The sequence below is a fragment of the Ascaphus truei genome, chromosome 1 (genome assembly GCF_040206685.1).
Source record: "Ascaphus truei isolate aAscTru1 chromosome 1, aAscTru1.hap1, whole genome shotgun sequence".
Taxonomy (NCBI): domain Eukaryota; kingdom Metazoa; phylum Chordata; class Amphibia; order Anura; family Ascaphidae; genus Ascaphus; species Ascaphus truei.
The window spans coordinates 408,612,843-408,640,611 of NC_134483.1; the positions used below are offsets into that span (position 1 = coordinate 408,612,843).

At 40.2% G+C, this 27,769-nt stretch overlaps 1 protein-coding gene across 1 annotated transcript in view; it reads left to right on the forward strand.

Annotated features, from left to right (window-relative positions):
* Positions 1–27,769, forward strand: part of LRBA (LPS responsive beige-like anchor protein) — a 608,431-nt gene that overhangs the window by 292,384 nt on the left and 288,278 nt on the right. Inside the window, exons 38-39 of the mRNA XM_075613691.1 lie at positions 8,573–8,624; positions 17,027–17,060. Of these exons, the coding sequence (XP_075469806.1) occupies positions 8,573–8,624; positions 17,027–17,060 (86 nt within the window). The remainder of the gene's footprint in view (positions 1–8,572; positions 8,625–17,026; positions 17,061–27,769) is intronic.

Sequence of the window (27,769 nt, forward strand, 5' to 3'; positions counted from 1 at the left end):
GTAGTGTTTTTTGTTACAGCAATCACGTAGGCAAGAAAAAGGGAATTTCCAGGCAATGGTTCTGTAAGAATCTGACCGTATACATCTTTCCTTGTGCAGTATTGTACATTGAATTTTGCAGGCTCAATGTGTCCCTGCCCCCATAGATCCTACAATATAATTCTTATTCCAGAGGTACAAGGAGGTGAGGTGATTAGCCCATGGTCAAAAGGAAAGCTGATTTGAAGCACGTTTACCTTCTTCAAGAGGCAATCCAAGCAGCTTTTAAAATGATCATTTTTGGTTTAATATGTGCATCATTTGGTTACCTTTATTGAAAACTAATTACCCAAGCTGACGATCGATTTAGTTCTTCCGTGACCGATCAGCAAGATCCTGCTTTCCAGTGTTCACTAAATGGCTGCCTTTTCAGTATTCAAATCAATCCTTCAGTCAGTGTAACTCAGCAGCTACAATGTATTCTTACATTACCAAGGTAACATTATTGTTACAGTTACAAACTGCTGGGAATATTGGCAACAAATGATCACAAATAGGAAAGTGTAACAAAGATCTTGCACTGCTTGGGAGGTGGACTAAAGCCTGCTATAGAACTCAAAGGATGCTCAGTATATTACAACTCTTCAAAAATGGCATTAAGAGTTCAATTAGGCAATAAAATACAAGTCCGACACCTGAAAGTTGTCTTCACTTTTCTCTATATTGATGCAAGGTCCAGTCAAGCGGTCAAAAAGGTAAGTATTATCTAATACAGGGGTGAGCAAACATTTTTCCTTGCGCGCCCCCCCCCCCCCCGCCTGCTCTCCACCTCGCCTCTGCTCCCCCCTCCCTTTACCCTCTCTCTGGCATCATTTGACATCACAACATCATGTGACATTGCGTTGCCATTTGACCCCACGGTGTCATTTGATGCTTTGTCATGGTGATGCGCCGCCGGAGAGCAGGTAAGAGGGAGTTGGAGGCCTCAGGCGCTCCCCCAGGATTATGCTTGGATTGCTCCTTTTATACCACTGGGCTATTTATTCAAGACCTATTACCAATGTAAAATAATAATACTTTAAAATCTAAGCGGAGTTTATAGTACCTTGTTTAGTCCCAATACTGCTAAAGAAAAGGAGTTTACATTTGTAGCCTCTAAAATCAGTCCCTGTCAGGAGGGATTTCTTGAAATGAATGTAGTTTATGTAGCACATGCCTTCTACTGTATTACTAAGTAAACATTCATATTATCCTTTTATTCGTGAAAGACAATCTCGGGCTAATGCCTCACTTAACTGTGTACTATCAAAGTGATGTGCTTGATATGATAAATTATGCAGCCTTCCATCGTGACCTTTTAACCCTGCAGAGTTTACGTAAACTGACTCCATGTTATTCGCCACATTGGAAAGAAAAATGTCTGTAGCCAGTTCCTGTATTGTATTTCTTTGCACTGCAATTATAAACAGACCATGAACCATTATTGATTTGTTGTATTACGTACCGGCAATGGCACTTAAACTGGTGTATTCCATTTTTGAAAACCAGCCCAAAAATGTAATTTTACTCATTCCAAAACCTCTTAAAATTGCCTATATTTGCTATATAGATAGATATCTATATCTCTCTGGTTGCCCCCTTGTGAAATCCTAGAGCAGTTATTGCAGAGAAAGTGAGGATGGAAATGTAGACTCTAATATTGTTACCTTTTATTGCTATTTTAACCTTTTCTGGATGAAACTTTATTCTTTAACTGCTGGCAGAAATCAACCCATTCTTTCATGTTGAAGCTTTACAGGTGTCTTTAAAATTGAAGAAATAGGATATGAATAGTCTTTTACTGTAGTAGTATTAGAAATGTCTGAAAAATATTTATTGGCTCAAATGTTTTGAAATGCTTAGTTTTAGGATAACTCTGGTGTCTGAAGGTGAGTAAATATGCTTTTACATGGATTTCTGACTTTTTTGTTTTGTTACAATTTTAAATCTTGATTTAGGGATGTGCAAACTTTTTGCCCACACTGAAATTTGTCAAATTGATTTTGCTGAAAATCGAACCTTGTAAAAGTCTGCTAGCGGTTCACATTAAATGAGTCTTATTTAGTAGTCATTGACTTGCATATCTCTCAGAACACGTGTATATACAGCATGTGGAGAGATACTTTTTGAACACACCGTGGCTATCTGGGGATATGCTAATGGGAATAATTTGAATATATTAAATAGGATACGAAAATTCGAGCAAATAGTAGGTGAAGCGAATTTGGGCAAGTTCGCATCTCTAATCTTGATTAAAAAAAAAGTCAAATCATAAAGCCAATCCAAAACAAAGGTGCAATAGGGCACCTATTTTAACTTCCACAAACCTCTCAAAACTCTTATGTTCCAATAGCCGAATCAGCCCCATCAGTGAAAATATATTGAAAATAGCCCTTAAATGGATTTGGGATCACCAAGTGGTTTGTTGTGAGATGGACGTTTCAGGCCAATAACACCAACCTTTCTAAAAATACAAACACATTGACAGGGCTACGTATAAATGCCAGTCCCTGCTCCCCTTACCCCAGGATGCTACTGAAAATCACAGATGCAAACCTGCTTTCTGTTGCCAAGTAACCAATAAAGAACAAATCAATGGGTACATACATGTCTACACCCAATAATGTTTATAATATACAAGAAAGAGACAGCAAACCAGGGTAAAAAGGGATAAAACAAATCAAATATAGGTAAGCAAAGGGTATAAAAAAAGAAGTATGATACTACCATACTAAACATTAAAACTGAAGGCATAGCATGGCCTAGTTGAATAGTCAACACATTATTGATAATAAAGAGAACAAAAGTAACATGCAGCTAACTAGATACAGCACAACAATCAGTGGTATGCGACACTGTTGAAAGCTTATGGTCGACAGGCAAGGTCCTATTTCAAACTATTTCAAAGCCATTGTCCCTGTACACCTCTCTCTGTAAGACGTATCAAAATAAGGGGATCTTGCCTAACTTGAAGAAAAATATTTCAGTAAATGATGCTGCTCCACCAGGAAAGGTTAATGTATTTAAGTACAGACCGGTAGCTCACTCACTGAGGTGACTGCAATATAAACAATTTAACTGTTGGTGTAGCTTTTCCAACATGGTTAAGCTCGATCCCTACTGTGTCTTGCACCATCTCAAAGAAAGAATGTAAGAACTCAGTGGGAGTTTTCATGCTGAAAGGTTGTCCTCAATTTTAACTCCCTTAACAGATATACCACAGTTTGTAAGGGTGTGATCGTATATAAACTGGTAATTTCCATTGTAAAAAGTACGGTATCATCTGGTATGTTGTGTAGTTCCCCAATTTTAATAAAGGTGCATGTGTTTTTGAGATGCCTAGATGAGATCTGGACATAAAACTGTAGGAGAGAAGTAATGTTGGATTAGTTGGCTGAGAAACAAATGCCAGTGGGTTAATGAGTGGTTTGTGGACTTTGGGTAAGCTATAAATAGTAGTTTAATTTGTTGGGGTTTTCAGACTGTCACCCCACTTAAATCTGATTCACTACCAGAGGAGTCACTGACTCTACTAAAATCGATGGTTGCTGGAACCTGTCTGCAAAGGGATCGTCAATGCCCTGAATCCATCTAGTATAAACCTGATGTTCTCTATAGTCAGAAACTAATTTCTGGTATTTCTCCCTTTTTTAAATGTAGTAAAATCTGCATGATGATTGGTTGCTCAATGCATCAAACCAGTCACAGGTCTCATCTGTGGTCAGGATCTGCTTGTTGTCTCAGAATACTCTACATTCTGCTCGATACTAAGGAGTTATTTTCCTACTTGGCCAATAACTAAAAGCATGTGGTCAAGCAAAGTTGTTTAGTAGCACACACCAATTTCTGCAGAACTCTGGATCTGGGTGGCCAATTGTGGGGTTGTTTTTAGTCATAAAGCCTCTAGATATCCTTTTCTCTATGGTAATCTGACAGTGTTGCCATGCAGTGGTAAATCGATCTCCATTTTCTTATACAGTACTTACATTTTTTCCAAAGGTGGTCATTCTGCTACTTCGGTGGAGATACCACTGTAAAGGATGTTATTTTCACCTGTATCCATTGAAGAGCGTAATTCTGCTCTGTCTAGATTCAGTCCTTTTCTCTGCACAATTCTCCATGCCCCAGATAATAAACCGCTCGTGTAAAGGTCCTGGTGGTTGAGATGGGCAAAATTTTAGCTGGAGTTCAATTCCCCCGCTGATTGGCAGTTTACTTTCAGCTGCTGAACTCCACAGAAAGAAGCAGACTTGCTTTTTTTTTTCCCGATCACTGAAAATCTTGATTCTTTCAACTAAGGAATCAGTCTGCGGATTCTGAAACCCTGAAATATGGCTTTCGGTAGAGTACTCGACTTGAGACCTATTACTAGAGTCAAGTTCTATATAGATCTATCGAAATACTTCACCCAAACACCAAATGTGTGACGACTCGGCACTCCAGTTTGTTTTCAAATAGTGGCATTGAATATATAAAATGTCACAATGTTTTGGTCCAACTATGGGACCTTCATCAGGGTTATGTACAGTCAAGTATAGTAGGGTGGCAAACATACATACAGTGGGAGTGACCAAATCATCACATTTGGTCTTTGGGTGAAGTATTGCTATACTTATTTATTACTCGTGCACTTTTATCCCTTTGTGCCATATTGTTGTGTGTGTGTGTGTGTGTGTGTGTGTATATATGTATATATGTATATATATATATATATGTATATATATGTATATATATATATATATATATATATATATATATATGTATATATATGTATATATATATATGTATATATATGTATATATATATATATATATATATATGTGTATATATATATATATATATATATATATATATATGTATATATATATATATATATATATATATGTATATATATATATATATATATGTATATATATATATATATATATATATATGTATGTGTGTGTGTGTATATATGTATGTGTGTGTGCACGTCATAGAAGGATTTCCATAAGAACTGTATTGAGTTAAGTTCTAAGGCACCTTGTGGGGAATAGAACAGCCTGTGCTATTCTGGGCAGCAGCTCTTGTAGTATGAGTTACTGTAGCTCTAGTTGTAACCCTGCTTAAAAGCTCTGAAGGAGTTTACATTGTGTGTGTGTGTGTATTTACATACACATACACATATACACACACACATACACATACACATACACATACACATTACATATACATATATATATATACAGGCATACCCCGCATTAACGTACGCAATGGGACCGGAGCATGTATGTAAAGCGAAAATGTACTTAAAGTGAAGCACTACCTTTTTTCCACTTATCGATGCATGTACTGTACTGCAATCATCATATACGTGCATAACTGATGTAAATAACGCATTTGTAACAGGCTCTACAGTCTCCCCGCTTGCGCACAGCTTTGGTACAGGCTGGGAGTCAGTATTGCTGTTCAGGACGTGCTGACAGGCGCATGCGTGAGCTGATGTTTGCCTATTGGGCGATATGTACTTACTCGCGAGTGTACTTAAAGTGAGTGTCCTTAAACCGGGGTATGCCTGTATACATATACACACACACACACACACACACACACACACACACACACACACACACACACACACACACACACACACACACACACACTAAATTAAAATATTACTTGTGAGCTCATTCACATGTCTTAGACAGGTCTGCAACCCTGCTTTTCACCATTATCACCTAGCATACAGTGCTTCCACAGCAGCAATGGATTCTGGGAAATGAGATGCAAATGAGCACACATACCTTTTGTCTTGCATCCATTATTACATGGAACCCGTAAGCCAATGGTCACTGTTTAAAACACAGCTTTTAAACACAGCCTGGGATCAGATGCAAAGCCAGTTAACCCACTCAGACAGCTGTTTCGACATTTGGGTATCATCAGTGTGAGGTTGGTTGTACTGGCTTTGCAATTTAAGACTTGGGTAGGTTTTCACCACACATTATTTAGGTTATGGTGGGTGAAAAGGTGACTGAAAAACCTCCACCATATAGTATATAGCAAATAAAAATATTACTTGTGAGCACATTCACATTTCTTAGACAGGTCTTCAACCCACACACACGTATTAATAGAGATATAGATGTACACACACAAATACACAGCTCAGTTTCTCATATCTTTTCAGGGTGCTGGGTCCGTGTAGGCTGGGCGCGGATATGCAGATATATAATAAGAATGGGATCAGGGATTAGTATCATCACTGTGTACTATCCACCTCGTCCATGCATATTTGATTGGGAGTTTACTTGGGACCTTCTAGTGGAGGCGATCCAGTTGTGCTCTGGAGTTACTACACTGAGCACTCCCTGCTGAGCACAGCTCCCAAAAGAGAAAAATCTTGGGCCATTACTATAGGCGCTTGCTACAAAGGACATGTTGCCCAATTGAAAACAAAGGTGACCGGACATCCTTTACTATACAACTATACACATAACCAGAAGAATGACCTAGGCGCATGGGGAGACAAGAAAGAGAAACAACATAGGGTAGTATGTCTGGAAATGTAACCCCTTAAAGCTGCAGTTCAGTCAATATCCTGCATGTTTGTTTTTTTTAATAAATCAGTTCTGTAGTAAGAAAAAATACTTTTAGCATTTTCTGTTTTTAAAAAAACAACTTTGAAAGACCAATTTTCTTGTATTCTATTTTAACAGCCATTTGCTAAGGCACTGCCCCTTCATGTCCTGTCACAACCTCTGGCACACCCCTTTGTCAGCCCTGCCCTCCCTCTAACACTTGTCAGTTCAGGATTGCTCATGAATATTCATGAGCTTCCACTGCCAGTCAAGCAGATTATAAACAAATGCCAGCTTTTAATATGTCACCAAATTTCGACCTATCAATACATGGAAAACGAATTGAGCTGCAGCTATACAGTTCTTTAGGTAATTAGAGATTGCACACATGAAACTATTGAAGTAAAAAAATAAATGTAAAAAAAAAAAAAAGACTGAACTGCAGCTTTAATTGGTAAGATATGCACTCACAGCATTTCTTGTAATTGAGGCCTTTTATCCACCCTGGGATCTGGATCTGTGTAAGTACTCTGGGAACGTTTCCTGGATCTGTATCTTTGGATATTCTGCAACAATTCTTCACTGCCAAGCCTCCATCTCAAAGGTTGGGGTATATATATATGGGGAGGTAAAGAACACACAGAATAGTGTAACACTGTTTAATAATAAAAACTTAATAGAACATAATAGGTAAAAAAAAAACTCACACTTTGTGAGCTCTTTAAAAGCAATTGAGAATGTCAGAGTATCTCACACTCATCAAATCTACCGGCTCCCGGCTGGGCTTACAGCATTCACTGTTCCTTTGATAGTGTCCCTATACACCTCTGTTATTCTCCGGGTGAATAGTGTCTTATGCTCTAATTGCACAGTTAGACAGTCCATGTATTTGGATCCGGGTACTCCTCGTAACCCTCCTGGTACAGGATCAGAGTGTGTCTCCTGCCAACTCGTGAACACTACAATAACCATGCCCTACGCTTTTCTCCTTTACGGCTTCGTCAGGGGCTGATGTCCCTATCTGTGGTTTTCTATTGAGCACCAACTCTACTAGGGAGTTGCCCTTGCACTCCCAGTTATCAATTATCCCTACTTATGTCACTGGTTACAAGACATAGTTGGGAGTGGCTATCCTTTCTGCATTGTCATCCTACATCACATGATGGGGAGGGGAGTAACCTGAGTGACCCCACACAGTTAACCCATTAAGGCTGTTAACCCTTTATACCAATCAGTAGATCTCAAAGGGTGACTACACAGTAAAATAGGTCTCTTATTCTCTCGTCCGATGGATGCCCAATTAGGATTCTGGTGTGAGGGTTAGATTTTAGTAAAAGCAGTGGTGAACGTTCGAGGAACGGATTACGACATTTTCGCCTATATCTACTGGTGGGATATAATAGTGCAGTATGTACTAAAATATGTATGTGCATAGGGCCTGTATTAAGACTGCAAAGCACAGTTTTTCAGTCAAAAATAAAGCTGCAAGGGGGCACTCGTCTAGCTTAAACACTACTCTCATGGGTGCTCGATAAAAGCAAAAGCAATCCAGCAGTGAAGTATTCAAAATGACACTCGCATAGTTCTGGAATAAGAGTTCTTTATGGTGAAATCAATGTCTCGGTCCAACAGCACAGACTTATCATGATACAGAAGGATCAACCCACACACAAATACCCACCCTACGACGCTATGTGCTAAACTGGTGATTCCAAATCCACATATGTTTTTCCAATATGAAGTCCAATGCCCCTGCAATTAGTTCACTAGAAGGGATGGTCCCTCTAACTTTGTTGCTGTTGCATAGAAAGAGATGCATTCCTTGGAATTGGATTATCAGTGGAGCACTTATCCTTCTAGCAGTGCAGGAGTTTAATAGAAATGTTATAATCCACAGTTTTATGTCTAGATGTACTTTTCTTTATGCTGTCGCTATAATAGGCAAGTAAAGTAGAACTGTGTGTACTGCACCTCTAAAAGAACCCAATAAAAAGATGGAGATTGAAAAGTCATGAGGATAACAAGCGCCTGAAAGAATATTTTTTAGCAATCTTTGCATTTCACCCAGAACATTATAAATGACTCTTTCTCCGTAAGGAATTGACTAGATTTCAAATGATGTATGAAATAATGTGTTTTGCATGTCCTGTTTGGAATGATAAAGGTCATATAGTATCATTTACATAATCTTCCAGCCAGAAATGAAGTGTTTGCTGCATTTTCTGTATAACATATACATTATCCCAGGTTTAAACCACTCATTATTCATGAAAGTTAATTTTATAGTAGGTGTGAATGATCTCTTATGGCTGTTTTTTTGATCATTCTGTAAAATAATATGTAGCAAAGCCTGCACAAATAGCAGGAAAACCAGTAAAGAGTGATGCATTTGCATGACTCCCCCTGTACCCGATTGGATCTTGATTGATGGCAATCATTTGTCTTTGTCAAAAATGGGAGAAAAATGCAGACATTGAAATAAGAGTGCTATCAAAGTTTCTACAATGCCAGAAAAATTCTATTAATGTAGCGTTCGAGCCTCGACTGTGTAGACATGATAAAAAAAATATTTACATTTTTTTTTAATCATAGGGATCTCATACAAATGCACCTTCTGGTCTACTTATTCAAGTTAATATCCCATTATTTTGTTAAACATCGCATGTAGTCCATAATGTATTTTGTAATCTTTCAAACCTTTTTGGTTGTTGGTGGGGAAAATATCAGGCAACGTGGATATAGGGCAAACCTGGCAGGCTTGTATTTTTTTTTTTACCAATATATATTTTTTACAAATATTGCAACATTTGGTTGGATGCAATGTTTTTAAATGGCAATTGTACATGAACATTTGTATTTTAATAAATTTGCAATGATCCATGTATACGTGTGCTTTTCCGCTCTGTTTACGTTTGGTACTTTGTGAATAAGCAATCTTACACCACCACTGCCTTTTTATAGGCTACACAATTGAACTTTACAAGGATTTGAAAGGTCACGTGGTTAATTTTCAATTGTCTTATTTTCATCAAGTGCTTAATTTGTGCTTGTATTTACATTTAAAATGATAAAGATGCACTAGTTTAACATTCATAATGTTGGACCTTTTGAACATATTTCCTGTTTATTAAAACAAATCATTTGTGAGAACTGATCTATTTTTAATTGCAAACCCCCCAAAGGGGCACAACATTGCTTAGTAATTTAAAGAAAAGTGTGTATCTTGCATGGCGCACCTGTGAGCACGTGACCTGCATATGAGACAAGGGTTAATACACCGCTCTCTATCCCAGGGGTACACAAACTGGAGGCCGGGCTCCTTAGGGGGGAGGTGCATGCTGAACCGAATCTCACACTTACCAAGGTCTCGCACTCTCCCCCACAACATTTAAATTGATTGCTAGGGGAGAGCACGGGGCCTCTGTAGCTGCCTCTTACCTTCTATACATTCTCCTCCTGCATCTTCTGATTAGAATGCGGCTATGATTTTCACCTTCCACAAAGGTTTCTCAAATGAACAATATCTCCCCTCAATCTGTCCCACTATACCATTTGTCATAGACAGCATACTTGTGAACATGTGACTAATATATGCAACCAGGGTTAATAGACAATGCGACTCTAGCCAACTCACCTTTCTCCTGTGCAAGGTACTTTCAATTGGTTAATATTTACCCTTTACTTGGTTGCAATAATACCTGCTTCCACCACCCATGAAATATGCAAATAAAATATGTATCCATCTTCTTGGGACTAAAGTCCCTGTTTATTAAAGCAAAAACTATGCACGTAACACATACATCTGTTGTACCAAAATGAGTCCAAAACTGTACTTTACTCTATACAAAGTGTGCAAACAGGACATTCATAGCCCAAAGCATCACTTATTAAAGTTTTGTTTTAATACATGCGCGAACACACACACACACACACACACACACACACACACACACACACACACACACACACACACACACACACACACACACACACACACACACACACACACACACACACACACACAGAAAAAGATTACAAGAAACGTTATAATAAATGCAGACCTGTTCCTTACAATAAAATCATTAAACATAAACCGAAATCCCTATACAATCTAGTACCATATGCTGGGCTTAACAAATTATGCAATACGCTACTCGCCAGACAAGAAAGGGACTCGCCCCCCCTAAAAATATGTTTTTTTGTAATAGCACTGAACAATGTTCTCTCACCCCCCACCTCTTCTCGCTTACCTGGCTTCAGTGGAGCAGGTGGTGGCAGAAGAGGAGGTCTGAGGACCATGTAAGCAGAGCAGGGTGGCAAAGGAGGAAGACAGCAGCCGGTGGGAGAAGAGCACTCGGGACCATGTGAGCAGGGCGGCACAGGGAAATGGCCGGGGAGGAGCTACGCTGTAGCAGTGGTCGGATCGCTGGGGTGCACTCCTCTCCAGCCATTCTTTTGTGCTGCATTGCTCCGCTCATATGGTCTTCAGTGCTCTTCTCCCGCCACCAGTTGTCTTCCTTCTTTGCCGCCCTACTCTGCTCCCCAGTCCTCCGTCCTCCCCTTCTTCCACCACCACCCGCCCTTATCGCTATCTGGTAATATCAACTTGCCGCGAGCATATTTGTCGAGCACTGACAATATGTCCTAGGTCCTTTCCCATAGAGGTCACTGGAGTAGAAGAGAATTCACGGGTTCTCATCCCAAAACATATGTTTAATTTTTTTATTCAAACATGCCAACATTTGTCCCCAGACCTTCTTGCATTGAAACACAGAAGACCCGCCCCTATCGTAAATCAGCTACTTTGTTGACATATACGACTTGAAAGGAAAAAAAAAAGCAACCTTTCTTGACATTTACAATCTGACTCAATATATAAAAGACCTCATCTTCATTTCTCTAACACAGAGATAGACACAAATCATATCAATAGGTTCAGGGAGTTGGCTGAATGTAACAATATTAATTTTGACTAACTACTAAAGTTTGAGCGAAAAATTGAGTCCCTTGTCGTCACCCAAACCTCAAGTGTTTTGGCCTTATTGCATCCGTCTAATTGCAACTGTTTCGAATATCTATACGTTATTCTTCATAATGCCATCCCATGATATCCTAATTTTAATATAGCCTTCCAGCTAATTGGTGACCTGTTAGTCACGTCTCTCTGTGATACACAGGGGATATTTCAAGAATGTTAAGGCTTTCTGTAAGGCCCATTATCTGGCTATCGTCTACAGTCAGCCTTCTAAACTATACCTATTTCACTTTGTGTGCCATCAGTTAAGCCCTCTTTGTAGATCAGCACAGACACAGGAAGAGTCTCGACCTGTCATAAAAATTATTATTGAATTTTTAACACAAGTTCTAGCCAACAGTAACACTTGAAGTTCCAGATTGATTAAAATACTTCATATCCACCGCTGTGTGTATGTACAGTGGCAAGAAAGTTTGTGAACCCCTTAGTATTTTCATATATTTCAAACCTAAAATGTCCTAAAATTTAATCTTAAATCCTAATAATTGATGGATAACTTGATCAAAAATAAGCACGGAAATTATACTTTTCAACATTTTCTCACAAATGATTCAACATTCAAGATCCATGTGTGAAAAAGTATGTGAACCTTTAGATTCAGTACCTGGTGGCACCCTTTTGGCCTATTCCTCCTTACAAAACTGCTTCAACTAAGTGACATTTTAGGGCTTCCTTGCATGGACAGCTATCTTCAGGTTCTGCCACAACATTTCAATGGGGTTTAGGTCTGGACTTTGACTAGGCTAATCCAAAATCTCTTCCTCTGCAGCCATTCTTTTGAAGATCTGCTTGTATGTTTAGGATCATTGTCATTGCAGCATGACCCACGTTTGCTTAAGCTCATGGCCTGACCTTCTCCTCTAGATTTCTGATACAATGCGGAATTCATGGTTGTCAATGATGGCAAGCCATCAAGGTCCAGAGGCAGTAAAGCAGCCACAAGCCATCACACTCCCACCACCGTGCTTGATGATTGGGATGGGGTTCTTCTGTTTGAATGCAGTGTTTGGTTTTCTCCAAACATAACGTTTCTTATTGAGGCCAGAAAGTTCTACCTTTTGACTCATCTGTCCAGGGAACGTTGTTTCAGAAGTCTTGTGGATCATCTATGTGCTCTTTGGCGAACTTCAGACGGCAGCAATGTTCTTTTAAGAGAGCAGTGGTTTCCTCCTGGATATCCTTCTATGACCACCATTCTTCAATCTTTTTCTGATAGTTGAGTCATGAACACTCACATTAGCAAAGGCGAGTGTGGCCTGCAGATACTTGGATGTTACTCTTGGGTTCTTTGTAGCTTCCTCGATGATTTGCTTGTTTGTTCCTGGAGAGATTTTGGTAGGACTACTGCTCCTGGGTAGACTGACTTTGATCTTGAACATTATCTATTTGTAGACTATCTGACAGTCTATTGGTGGAGCCCCAAATCCTTTGACATGGTTTTGTAATGCTGTCTTGACTGAGCATCAATTCCGAAAAAAATACTTATTTATGAGAATATGAAGTATTTAACTATGTATTTTGTTACATTGGATTTAGCATTGGGTATTTTTGTCTTTTCTTGTATGCATTTGGCCACGTTCGGTAGCACTCCTTTTGTTGCCTATGTACTCGTGAGACTTCGAAAGGGAGGAATGTCTCTGTACTTCTGATTGGCTGAGTAATGAACCAGTGACCATATCACGGGTCTGCTTGGAGGATCCGGGAGGCAATAGCCATTCTCTAAGCAGCACTTTTGATATACAACGTTGAGGGCAATTACCCTAACTACTGACGCATTGCTAAACCTTAATGGATCTTATTCTTCAGCTGTGTCTTTGTTGCTCGCAATGCTATTGGATTGCGTCCTTTGCATGCGTCCTTTTAAACCCTCTTTGGACGCCATTACACTAAGCCCCCGGACGAAGCAAAGGGTGTGAAATATACGTCAGGGTTGTTTGTTTGCACTCCCCAGGGACCCCCCTATTCTTGCTGTGTTCCTCTGCTGGACATTTCACTTTGTGACCTTTTTGCATTTCATACCACTTCAGGACCCTTTTTGAGGACTCACATGTTTACAATTTCAATGGTGACCTGCAAGTATATTGTTCATTGGTATCTATCTTGGGTTACCATATGCATTATATGCCTTATTGTTGGTGATTGGAGTGGTATTGCATTAGCAATTATTTAGTGTTGTTTTCAGCTGTATTTATGTCTTGGCATTCAGCAGTCTTTTAGAGACTTATTTACTGACCGGCCGGTCTTAAACCATAGGAGTAGGTTACAACATTGTTTTTTCTGCTCTGTATTATATATGGTTTTTGTTTCGTCTTTTTGACCATTTTACATCTTAGTACCGTCTATCCTATGTTTAGGTTAGAATATATGCTGTTGGAGTTCCTTGGGGACTGTTTTATCTTTTTCGTGTTATCCATGTTTTTCTTTGAATAAATCAATTTATTATTACTTTTGCTTGAGTGCTTTTAGTGGGACACCTTTTTCTCTTTCTTTTTTTTTTTTTGGTATATGTATCTGTATCTGTATATGTGAAAAATAAAGTGCACCCTCTTTGAATTCTATGGTTTTACATATCAGGACATAATAACAATCATCTGTTCCTTAATAGGTCTTAAAATGAGGTAAATACAACCTCAGATGAACACCACATGGCATATTACACCGTGTCATGATGTATTTAACAAAAATAAAGCCAAAATGGAGAAGCCATGTGTGAAAAACTAAGTATACCTTATGATTCAATAGCTTGTAGAACCACCTTTAGCAGCAATAACTTGAAGTAATCGTTTTCTGTATGACTTTATCAGTCTCTCACATCGTTGTGGAGGAATTTTGGTCCACTCTTCTTTACAACGTTGCTTCAGTTCATTGAGGTTTGTGGGCATTTGTTTATGCACAGCTCTCAAGATCCAGCCACCGCATTTTAAATCGGGTTGATGTCTGGACTTTGAATGGGCCATTGCAGCACCTTGATTCTTTTCTTTTTCAGCCATTCTGTTGTAGATTTGCTGGTGTGCTTGGGATCATTGTCCTGTTGCATGACCCAATTTCGTCCAAGCTTTAGCTGTCGGACAGATGGCCTCACATTTGACTCTAGAATACTTTGGTATACAGAGGAGTTCATGGTTGACTCAATGACGACAAGGTTCCCAGGTCCTGTGGCTGCAAAACAAGCCAAAATCATCACCCCTCCACCACCGTGCTTGACAGTTGGTATGAGGTGTTTGTGCTGATATGCTGTGTTTTGGTTTTCGCCAAACATGGCGCTGTGCATTATGGTCAAACATCTCCACTTTGGTCTCGTCTGTCCAAAGGACATTGTTCCAGACGTCTTGTGGTTTGTTCAGATGCAACTTTGCAAACCTAAGCCGTGCTGCCATGTTCTTTATAGAGAGAAGAGACTTTCTCCTGGCAATCCTTCCAAACAAACCATACTTGTTCAGTCTTTTTCTAATTGTACTGTCATGAACTTTAACATTTAACGTGCTAACTGAGGCCTGTAGAGTCTGAGATGTAACTCTTGGGTTTTTTGCAATTTCTCTGAGCATTGCACGATTTTACCTTGGGGTGAATTTGCTGGGACGGTCACTCCTGGGAAGATTGGTAACTGTCTCGAATGTTTTCCACTTTTGAATAATCTTTCTCACTGTAGAATAATGGACTTTAAATTGTTTGGAAATGGCCTTATAACCCTTCCCAGATTGATGGGCAGCAACAGTTGCTTCTCTAAGATCATCGCTGATGTCTTTCCTCCTTGGCATTGTGTTAACACACACCTGAATGCTCCAGACCAGCAAACTGCTAAAACTTTGGCTTTTATAGAGGTGGTCACACTTGCTGATGATCAATTAATCAAGGGCATTTGATTAGCAGCACCTGTCTGCTACTTGGCATCTTAATTCCTATGGAAGCAGTAAGGGTGTACTTCGTTTTTCACACACAGCTTCTCTATTTTGACTTTATTTTTGTTAAATAAATCATGACACGGTGTATGTAATATGTCATGTGTTGTTGTTCACCTGAGGTTGTATTTACCTAATTTTTAGACATGTTAAGAAACAGATGATTGTTATTATGTCATGATATGTAAAACCATAGAATTCAAAGAGGGTGTACTTTCTTTTCGTGTGTGTGTTATATATTATACGCACACATATAGATATATAATATATATATATATATATATATATATATTTATATATATATATATATATATATATATATATTAATATAGGTTTCTGGTGTTAGAGCTTGCTAATATTTGTGTTTACTTTCTTATATGGTCATCTCATGCAATTCATGGAGAAGATTAACACTTCATAAACAAAGATTCCAAGATTTCCAGCTGATGATTTTATTTATACTGGTGATATTTTAACTTTTCCTAAGCACCATTTAAGTTGTTTTTTTAGGACTGTTACTTTTTCTGATTTCTAGAAGAAAATAAGTGGACCCTTTAGGCAACTCATGGACCTCCACAATGTTTAATATATTGTTATATATTTATGTGCACTTTATAGTTTCTCTGGCAATGTTTTTTTTTTTAATATCAGTTACTATATAAATCACGTATAATTACATTATCTATATTTGTTGTAATTAGCGCTTGGCACCATGTTTAAGTCAACTGATGAGCATCAATAACTGCTTTTCTCTATAAGGTTTGGTCTCCCAAAGTCACCGCTAAAGATCAATCTAATTATTTAAACATCTGATTATAATTATCCCCTTTAATTTAGTTGATAAAACCAGGGTTTCACTTACTCTTACATATACCCTGACTCTATTACTCATTGTTTGGCTAATTCATTCAATATTTTGTTTCAAAAGACATGTAATTGGTTAATATAAACCCAATTGGATAGTTGGTGTTGGTGTTCTATGGGGTTGAGAAAAGACATGCCCATCAAGTTCAACCTATGCTACCTTTTCACCACAAATACTTAAATTATATTTGTATTTACAGTATATTATCCAGAGGAAGGCAAACAAAAAAATAACTCTGTGAAACATTATCCAATTATGTCTCATAAGGGTAAAAATTAATTCCTTCTGGGCTCCAAATAATGGCAATTTGATTTCTCCCTGGATCAGAATCCTTTTACTTATTTGGTATATCCCTTTCCTTTCTAAAAAAGGATGTCCAACTTTTTTTTTTAAAGTTTACTATTGTATCTGCCACCACAGTCGTCACCAGAGTTATAAGAATTGATAACATATAAATGGATAGTTTGCTCACTTCTGATCTTGCGGTCTGTAATAGTAACTAGGCATATTTTGTCAGAGCTTTTGTAGCAAATAACATGTATATTCTGTTTTAAATTCAGTCACATGCTTTTTTTTTCTTCAGTGAAATATTTGAGGTGTGGAAGATCCTCCCAGTGCATGTGGTGGGGGCTGATAGGCAGGTTAAAAGCGTAACCCTATTATGCAGGAGAAACCAGACCTAAGTGGGTGAAGCTCTCCTTACCTGCCATTTATTTCCATTGCAAGTAAAAAATGTCATGAAAAAGTGGTAAATGTAACATGAATACAGAACCCTGGGAGGGACCAAAGCCTGTCTACTGTAAACCATTGTTGCTTCAAGAAAATATATCCTGCTTCCTTTTTTTCCTTCTTTATTCCTTTTATTTTCATACCGTTTATGCTGCTGTTAGAAATGTTTGTAAACACAACTTACATGTTTGCTGCACTATGTTATCCTAATTGGACTTAAAGCAAGTGTAACGGATTTTCTGGACTGGCCTGACCCACCCAATCTCATATTGGCCCCTGTGGTCTAACCAGTCCCCATTACAGTGTGATGTCTGGTGGTGCACCTGTTGGCAACAGGACTCCTGAGTCTCCCGCATGATGGTGTGTGGGGATTGCCAACCCAGACAGGCAGCTGAGGTAGTGTGCTTGAGTCCTACCTAGATCCAGTGCAGCGCCTCCACCTCATCAGGATCCCAGCGTCCGCTTGTGGATGGTCCTGGTGAGGAACTCCTCTGTGGTGCAGCCCCCTGCGTAATCACTCCACACTTTCACACGAGGGTATCTTTTATCAGAGTCATCTTTATTAGTACGGTGGGCCAGCTGCCCTCCACAACGGGTGAATTTAGCCCTCCATTGGTCACCGTACTTCCCTTTGAAAGGTATTGTCCTCCTAATGTAGGGATTCCCTATCCCCGTAGGGATATCTACTCTGCGCCAGGTCCCTGGTCACAGTCTCATTAGTCCTGCAGTGTACCAACTCTGAACTCCTCCAACTATTTAGCAGCAATCTCTGAACTAACTTTTGATCAGTGCTGTGCCTTATGTATCCTCTGGGGGCTGACACAACTCTGACATCACCACTCAGGGAGTCAGAACCAGTGACCACTCCCATCCATACATAGGGCACCTCACCAGGGTGTGAGGGCAAACCTCCAAGATTACTGCTGGCATGCCCATAACTTACCAGGCCTTACTGTCAGCAGGAGAGATGACTGTAGCCATTTTACAGCATGGTTACACAAGCAATATTAGCAATCTATATTAGCAATAAGATGGACTACTAAACAAACCATTAATCAAAACTCTATTCCTTTTATACTAATCATATTTCATTGGCGATCCATGTTGTGGGTAGCTCCGTGCCTGATGCGATACTTTTCATGCACTGACCAGAACCCCCTCCTATGGTCTCTGTACATTCTCCCTACGTATCAATTAGATTGTTAGCTCTCTGGGGCAGGGACTCCTTTTCCTAAAGTTACTTTTATGTCACAAGTGCTATTTAAATAGACATATATACATGTGATCTACTTTTAAATGAGACACGAGATTCTTATATCACAAAAGGCCAACCCTTTTAACAGAAATATTTGCTGGTCTGCAATGATAATCACAATATATTGCGTTACTTTGTTCAATCCTAATGCAATGTGCTTCAGACCTGCAAATAAGTGTTTCTTTTGCATGTGGAAACTAACTAGGATCCACTCAGATCCACTCAGATGGTCATTTAAAGCAATCTATCTATGTCATGCACAGACATTCATAACAAAAACTATTCTGTGAAATTAACAGCTCAATTTGTTATTTAACAGACCTAGACTAATTTATTCACGAAATAGAAATCCGTTCTGCTCTTGGACTGATGGGGTGTTTTCTCTCTCACTATTGTTCTCCAAATATATTGGTCCAAGCATTGATAGCTGCACATTGAACGTAGCTATGTTTTAGTCGCTAGCTGCTTTTCTTGAAGAAGTCTTTGTTCTCTTGCAAGATGTGCAATCTGAGCTTAAATCCATTTCAGGGGAATTCAGTATTTTAACATTTGTATGCTAGCAAATTTCTCTTGCGCTCTCTCTCGATCTATTTATTTCTATCTATATCTATCCTATCTATATCTGTCTACAGTATAGCAGTGTGCATCTCAAATTAAACATGCTGTAACAGAAATGCAATGCATAACATTATGTAATGTGGGTTATCTATGGGTAAAGTAATATAGGATTTGGGTGAAAATGTAAAATCCAAAAAATCAGTTAAACTTGATTTTTCCCGTAGTGGACTATTTTTTTTTAATGTGTCAGGGTTTCCTAACTCCAGTCCTCTGGGACCCCAACAGGTCAGGTCTTAAGGATATCCCTGCTCCAGCACAGGTGGGTCAGTCAAAATGACTGAGCCGCTGATTGACCCACCTGTGCTGGAGCAGGGATATCCTTAAGACCTGACCTGTTGGGGTTCCCGGAGGACTGGAGTTGGGAAACACTGCACTAGATAATCTATGCAAAATATATTGCTTTAAGAAAGGATCTGTTATTGAAATGTACCCCCAATGTTTTATTGTACAGATAAGACTTCATTATTTGCAGATGTTTTAAACCATTTATTGAATTTCTTTTATTCAGTAAGGACTCTGTGCCTAATTTCAATGATTTATTTTATAAAGCAATGATACAGGCGGGTTGCATGTCCTCCTTGCTCATAGAATCTGACTCCATCTGAGTAGGTCACCAGCAGGGAAACTTTTATAGTCCCTTATTCTGTAAACTGAACACACAGAAATTCCCAATGAAGCAATCAGACTTTCCGTGTGATAGCCCCAGTTTGGCGCGTTTGCAGTTTTCAGAATAAGGAATATAGTGTAGCAGAAGAGGACCAAAGATGCAAAGTTCTGTGGGGAAGATCATGTGACCAGGCAGTCACTAGATACAATTGGTCCACTGCTAGAGAGAGGGCAGGACTCAAAAAGGGGTATAGAAAGCAAGATACAGGCACACGGACTTCAATATTGCACATTTAATCAGCAAAAAGAACCAACGTTTCAACTGCCACACAGTCTTTGTCATGGTGAGGGCTGATATATATATATATATATATATCACTAAAATAAATCTATACTGTATATACCCCCCTCACTCACCCCACATTAGGCACTTCAGCTGGTAAGTGGCAGGCGATATCTTTTTCAAACAGAAGAAACGTGTGCCAGACAACGTCTCAATCTGACTCTCAAAAAGGGGTGTTTCAGAAGAGGAAGGGGATGTGACTTGGTAAATGGTTGCTATAGAAACAAAAATGCTTGTTGCATTATAATACATTCAAAATGTCATTCAATATTGTTTTTTTATTTTATTTTTTATTTAAATGCTAGGAGTATTTTCCCATAGTACAGAACAGATTTATTTATTTAAAAAAAAAAAAACAACGTTGGATATTGCTTGGTCTGCAGCTTTGATTGCAGTACTTTACTGATGTACATTTCTGATATCTGTGGATGAATCTAGTAACACATTCAACGCTTCACTTGCACCCTCAATGTTAATTTTTGTGTAGCTAAGTATATAAATGCGTGTCTAATTGTAATAAAGAGATGCCTTCTTGAAGCAAAAATATCCCCCAAAATATAAACTAGAATTTGTCATTCATGTAATGAATGTATTGTTTGGAGCCAACAATGTAATTTCTTTCCATGTATAATTTCTTTCCATATATAACTCTTGTTTAACATTTTGCTTGCTGTGCTGCTTTTAATCCTGACTAGGAAACATACTTCCTTCTGTATAGTTCAATAGCCGTATGTGGTAATGGCCAAAGCAGCCAGGGAGGGTACAATTGCTGCTTTCATGTAGTAATTGCAATGCTAGGTATCACAGTGGTGGACAAATGAGGAATACAACATCCAGACTTGTTTTCAATTACTTTTAAACTCGTCACAAATTGCCTTAAAACATCATATTTTGGTATCTGCTTCTGTGGTGAGCTTCAAAATGAAAGCAGCAAATTAAATTACTGACCGCACATGTGAACACATGTTTTCTAATCACACCAAAACAATGAAAGTTACTGGGGAGAATGGTTTCAAGTGTACTAATGGCATTGGCATGTTAAGGCAGTTAAATACAAGTAACTGAAAGCAATGTAGAATGCATGGTCAAGTAATGGGGTTGCCAGGTGGCATCCTGGGACAGACGGGCCATTTGGAGAGTACGCCTCTATGTGATGACGTCATCAGAAAGAGAAAGGAACCTGGATATGCGCTCGCGAATGCGCCTGGATGGGATGCCAAGATCTCCAGCATGAGGAGCAGTGAAGGAAGGCAGGACCTATCGGATGGCAGGGCTTGCCCCAAAGATGACGTCACCTAGAAGCGACAGGATTACGGATGTGCGCGCGCATGCGCATTGCAACAAGCCATGAGTGGGAGAGACCAGATGCTTTTAAATGTCTACACCTGTGGTATGGGCTATAAGTAGTGGACTATATTTGTTTAGTATTATATCTTCACTTGAGAAAGACCACGCTTGGTGGTTGAAACGTTGTGCCTTTTCAATAAATTCTTTTGAAATCCGCAGTGCCCTGGAACCTTCTCCTTTTTTTGCTTACTTTGGAGCTTGTCATTGTCAGGAACTACCCTGTTCCAGGAGCACCGGAAACAGCAAGTATCTTCTGTTTAGCTTGTGGTGTGCAGCATTACCATTGCTTCTTATTTATATAGCCATTAATGTACATAGTGCTTCACAGCAGTAATATACGTGGCAAGCATATAAATAATAAATAATATAAATAATACATAAAGGGGAGAAGTTCTTAAGACATGAGTAACATTTAGGAAGAGGAGTCCATTCCCTTAATTCCTCCTGATTTTCACGTATGTTTTTCCAGTGTTGACATACTTGGTCCATGTATGTTGTCTTAGAAACTTGTTATTTTGTATGTGTACTGGAAATTAGTGAATTAGTGAAAGCTAATGCTGAAACAATCTTAGGTAATATCCCATATCTGAATCCTGTCTGCCTCAACTCTTAATTGAGTTAAGTGTTGCCACCTAGGCAGGGAACACCCTGTGTAGAATACCATCTGTTTGAATGTGCCTCAGATGTGCTAATTAAGCAGACAGAACCAAACGGTCAGGTGACTTTTTAGGCCCATATAAACCCTGTCAGAACAGCTTTAGTCTGCCTGCAGCCCTTGTCCAAGTGGCCCATTATAAGTGGCAGGACTACTGAACAACTGAAGTTCAAAAGAAGTGAGGAAGTGGACACCCCCATCTGGCCCTGATTCCTGCATTTGAACTACGCTGGAAAGGAGGATATCATCTATACCAGACTGCATCATTACTGCTGTGATGCTGCCTTTACCATTTATATTTGCTGTGACTTCACTTCTTCTCAAATTATGCACTTCTTTTTACCAGCCTCAGTATGTCTCTAACTCTATTCATATATCTGCATCTCTCCTTCCTTCATCACTTCTCTGTTCACATGAACTCCTTTCTTACCTGCGTCCTCTGACACCACACCGCTATATCCCCTGCACTAAAAAACACACCTACAAATCCTCCTCACACATCCTCTTTCTATCCATGCTTCTCCTCCTTGCTTCTGGGGATATCTCTCCCAATCCTGGTCCCTGCCTTATTCCTACATGCGCTCGTCCTCGCCTGCCAATTGCAACCTCTACTCCTTCTGGTATCAACCCCTCCAACCTCATACCCATCCCCTGCCTCCCTCCCTCCTTGCTCCCTTTCTCCTGTGCCCTTTGGAATGCTCGCTCCCTTTCTAACAAGTTCCTCTCTGTACATGACTTTTTTCGTTCTCACTCTCTGCTCCTATTTGCTATAACTGAGACCTGGCTCACTCAGTCTGACTCTGCTCTGGAAGCTGCCCTCTCCTATGGTGGCCTTTCCTTCTCCCACACTCCGCGCACTGATGGCAGGGGTGGAGGCATGGGGCTCCTGCTCTCCTCTCTCTGCCGTTACCGAACCCTTCCTATTCCTCCATCTCTTGCTTTTCCCTCCTTTGAGGCTCACACTGTCCAGATCTTCTCTCCTCTCCCTGTCCATGTGGCGGTCATCTATCGCCCGCCTACCTCTACTCATCCCCCTTCTGCCTTTCTCACTTTGAATCCTGGCTCTCTATCTTTCTCTCCTCAGACTCCCCTGTTCTTCTCCTTGGGGACTTCAATTGCCACATTGATGACCCCTCTCTCCCTTGGGCTTCCCGCTTTCTTTCTCTAACCTCTTCTTTTGGCCTTCAACAGTGGACTGCAGCCAGCACCCTGACTGGATGACCACTAATTAGACCTGGTTTTCACTAAAAACTTCTCTCTCTCCGATTTCTCAATTTCCCTTTTTCCTCTCTCTGACCATCAACTCATCGCATTCTCTCTATCTCGCTTCTCCCGTTCTCCACCTCCATCTACCCCCTGGTTCTGCAGAAACCTGCGCTCTATTCACTTACCTGACTTTGAGTCCACTTTACGCTCATCCCTCTCCTCTCTCAGCTCTGCTACAGACCCTGACAACCTGGTCAGGAACTACAACTCTGCCTTGTCCTCCTATCTTGATCTACATGCCCCGCTTTCTCTCTGCCGCCCTCGCCCTTCTAACCCTAGACCCTGGCTAAATTCCCACACGCGTATGCTGCGTTCCTCCACTCGTTCCTCTGAACGCCTCTGGAGGAAATCTCATACTCTCGCAGACTTCCTTCACTACAAATTTATGCTATCCTGTTTCAACTCTGCCCTCTCGCAAGCTAAACAAGCCTACTTTTCTTCACTAATCAACATGCACAAGTCCAACCCACGCCGACTGTTCTCTGTCTTTGATACTCTACTCAAACCACCCTCAGCTGCCTCTCCTTCCTCCGTCTCCGCTCAGGACTTTGCTGACTATTTTAAGGAAAAGGTGGAAAAGGTAGAATCCATACGTCAGAACATCCCCTCTTTCTTCCTCCCATCCAACACCTCTTCCTAACTCTCCTCCTGTCTACCTTGACTCTTTTCCACTGTCTCAGAGGAGGATGTGTCGCTGTTGATCGCCTCTTCTCCCTCTACCACTTGCCCTCTTGACCCCATTCCCTCCCATCTCCTAAAACCTCTTGCTCCTACTATAATCCCTACGCTCACACACATTTTTAACTCCTCCCTCTGCTCTGGAACTTTTCCATCCTCCTTCAAACATGCAACAGTCATACCATTACTCAAAAACAGCAAGCTTGACCCTACCTGTCTTTCTAACTATCGACCTGTCTCCCTCCTGCCTTTTGCCTCTAAACTCCTTGAACGTCTTGTATTCTCTCGCTTGCTCCATTTTCTCAACACCTATTCTCTCCTAGACCCTCTACAATCTGGCTTCCGTACTGCTCACTCCACGGAAACAGCCCTCACTAAAATAACTGACGACCTCCATTCTGCCAAAGACGGAGGTCATTACACGCTGCTCATATTACTCGACCTCTCTGCAGCATTTGACACCGTGGACCACCCTCTTCTCCTTCACATTCTCCATACTCTTGGTATTCGGAACAAAGCTCTATCCTGGATCTCATCCTACCTCTCCCATCGTACTTTCAGTGTCAATTCTGCTAACACCTCCTCCTCCTCTATTGATCTCTGTTGGGGTACCCCAGGGCTCTGTCCTGGGACCTCGTTTCTTTTTTCTGTACACACTTTCTCTAGGTGACCTAATAACATCTTTTGGGTTTAATTATCACCTCTATGCTGACGACACACAAATATACTTTTCAACACCCGACCTTACACCTGCTGTACAAACCAAAGTTTCTAAATGTCTCTCTGCTATATCATCCTGGATGGCCCTCCGCCGCCTTAAACTCAACATGGCTAAAACAGAGCTCCTCATATTTCCTTCCAAACCTGGCCCTACTACCTCCTTCCACATTACTGTTGGAACTACGATCATTCACCCAGTAGCCAAAGCACGCTGCCTAGGGGTCATACTCAACTCCTCCCTCTCATTCGCCCCTCACATTCAAAACATTTCTAAAACCTGTCGCTTTTTCCTCCGCAATATAACAAAGATACGCCCTTTCCTATGTTGCTCGACTGCTAAAACTCTGACTCTGGCCCTCATTCTCTCCCGTCTTGACAAATGTAACCTCCTGCTGTCCGGCCTTCCTGCCTCTCACCTGTCTCCCCTGCAATCTATCCTAAACGCTGCTGCCAGAATCACTCTACTCTTTCCTAGATCTGTCTCAGCATCTCCCCTCATGAAAGCCCTCTTCTGGCTTCCGATCAAATCCCTCATCTCACACTCCATTCTTCGCCTCAATTTTAAAGCTTTACACTCTTCTGCCCCTCCTTACATCTCAGCCCTAATTTCTCATTTTGCACCATCCAGACTCTTGCGTTCTTCTCAAGGATGTCTTCTTTCTACCCCCTTTGTATCTAAAGCCCTCTCCCGCCTTTAACCTTTTTCACTGACTGCCCCTCACCTCTGGAATGCCCTTCCCCTCAGTACCCGACTAGCACCCTCTCTATCCACCTTTAAGACCCACCTTAAGACACTTGCTTAAAGAAGCATATGAATAGCACTGTGGGTATTCTGAACACATGATACATAAAGCTTGGCCCCCTGCAGACGCACTTACCAGAACTCCCTCCTACTGTCTCTGTATGTTCTCCCTACCTACCAATTAGACTGTAAGCTCCTCGGGGCAGGGATTCCTCTTCCTTAATGTCTAAAGCACTTATTCCCATGATCTGTTATTTATATTGTCTGTTATTTATTTGATTACCACATGTATTACTACTGTGAAGCGCTATGTACATTAATGGCGCTATATAAATAAAGACATACAATACAATGCCGGTTGCTTAGTCTACTCTCTCTCTCCCGGACAAAGCCGTTTCAAGTTGACTCCCTTCAGTGATGAAGGGGCAGCTCATTACAGGATAACCCAGGGCCGTTTTAAGACCTTCGTAGGCCCTTGGCACTTTCATTTCTAGAGGCCTGTGTGTCCGATATTTTTACTCATTTTTATGTTAATTTCATCGTTTGCTTGTTACTTTCGATATTAGCGATATTTGGCATCGATACTTTTGTTTCGATATTTAAAGGTATCGATTCTTCTAAGGCATTTTAAATTAAAATTTGCTGTTTTATCTTATTTTGTGATTTTTTTTTTGTTTAAGTATTTTTTCAAGTGAAAATATTGTAGGCCCTAAAAGTTTCGCAGGCCCTAAAAGGTTCGTAGGCCCTAGGCACTGTGCCTAGTCGGCCTAATGTATAAAGCGGCCCTGGGATAACCGTGCAGCCACCCAATGCAATCAAAGGCTTTCAGAATGATTTCATTTAGACTTGCACAAATGTGTAAATCAATGCTGCCAAGCTTACACTGGAATACTAACATTTGTTAATGTATTCAATGTTTTACCTAATATTATGGTAATGGGTCCTCGTGACGAATTGAAAAGGGAAATGGAGTTGTGCACAGTTATGCATGTTTACTTAATAACCTGCTTTGCTATTCCCTTTTGTATCATTCTACCTTTTGTACGAAGGACCATCTGATCCGCTTGGCATCATATATCCTTGGTGACACCTATAAAGAACGCACTGTTTTTTTGCTCACAGAAATTAGCATCGTTTGACAGTAATATTCATAATGAAAAAATGAAGCAGTCCATGTAAAACATTCTGGATCTTTCAGAACTGCAATGAGAACATCTGTCAATTTCTTGCATTATCCCAAAAGCAGGTGACCTCAGTACTGTAGCACGAGGAACAATCATAAGAGGCTTCAAGTATCATAACTGCGGATATGAAAGTGCCGATTAGCAGTGTAACAATATAGGAAACTGTGCTGTTAACCTCGTCCACTCCAGATCAAAACTTTGCTATATCGTTTATGGGTGTGGAGGGTTATATTGTGTTAGCTGCTGTAACAGGGACTGTAGTGGTCTTGAAAGCTTGCAATTCTGTTGCAACATTCGTTAACCATTAAAAGTATCATCTTTACCATACTGTACCTTTTTTTTTTTTTTTAAATCTGTTGGTTTCAATGTTGAAATGTGATTGTCCATAATAAACCATACATTAGTTGAGCACTGGTAACGAAGGACCTTTTTCTTCAGTTCTTTCCCAATTTAAGATTATAATGTAATTTGTAAGGTACACGCTACATGTGTGAAAGGCTGGTGCACAGTAAGATCTTTTATAGAGTCCCTGGAAGCGGAATACAACATATTCGTTATGACTGCTGCTTTCTACCAGTGCATATTTATTCCCCCACACCAAATCGGAAGGAAAAATGTGTTCCAATAAAAAGTGGAAACGTTTTCTCCTGGACCTGTGCAGCGAATTCTACTTTCTGTAGAGTGGAGAATCTTAGACTACAGATTTTCACCTATATTGTCGAGGTTGTGAACATTTTTATGGAGTCTGACCATTTCACAAGAGATTTGCCAACCAATTTTAATGCTGACGCTGAAATATGCCTTAAAGGAGAGCGTGTCAGTCCTATATAGTCTGACTTGACTTCCATACCTCCAAATAGTCAATTATACTCCACGTGGAGACCTGTGAAATGTTAATTTAAATCATTTGAAAGTACCTTGCTTATCTATATTCACTTACTTCCCAGGTGTGTCTATGTTCACAAATGGGTCCTGAAAACACACCCTCTACCTCTCACCCCTCTCAATCTCTCTCTGGCCCATCTCTCTCTCTCTCTCTCTCTCTCTCTCTCTCTCTCTCTCTCTGGACCCCCTCTCTACTCTCTCTCTCTCTCTCTCTCTCTCTCTCTCTCTCTCTCTCTCTCTCTCTCTCTCTCTCTTCTCTCTCTCTCTCTCTCTCTCTCTGGACCCCTCTCTCTCTCTCTCTCTCTCTCTCTCTCTCTCTCTCTCGTCTCTCTCTCTCTCTCGTCTCTCTCTCTCCTCTCGTCTC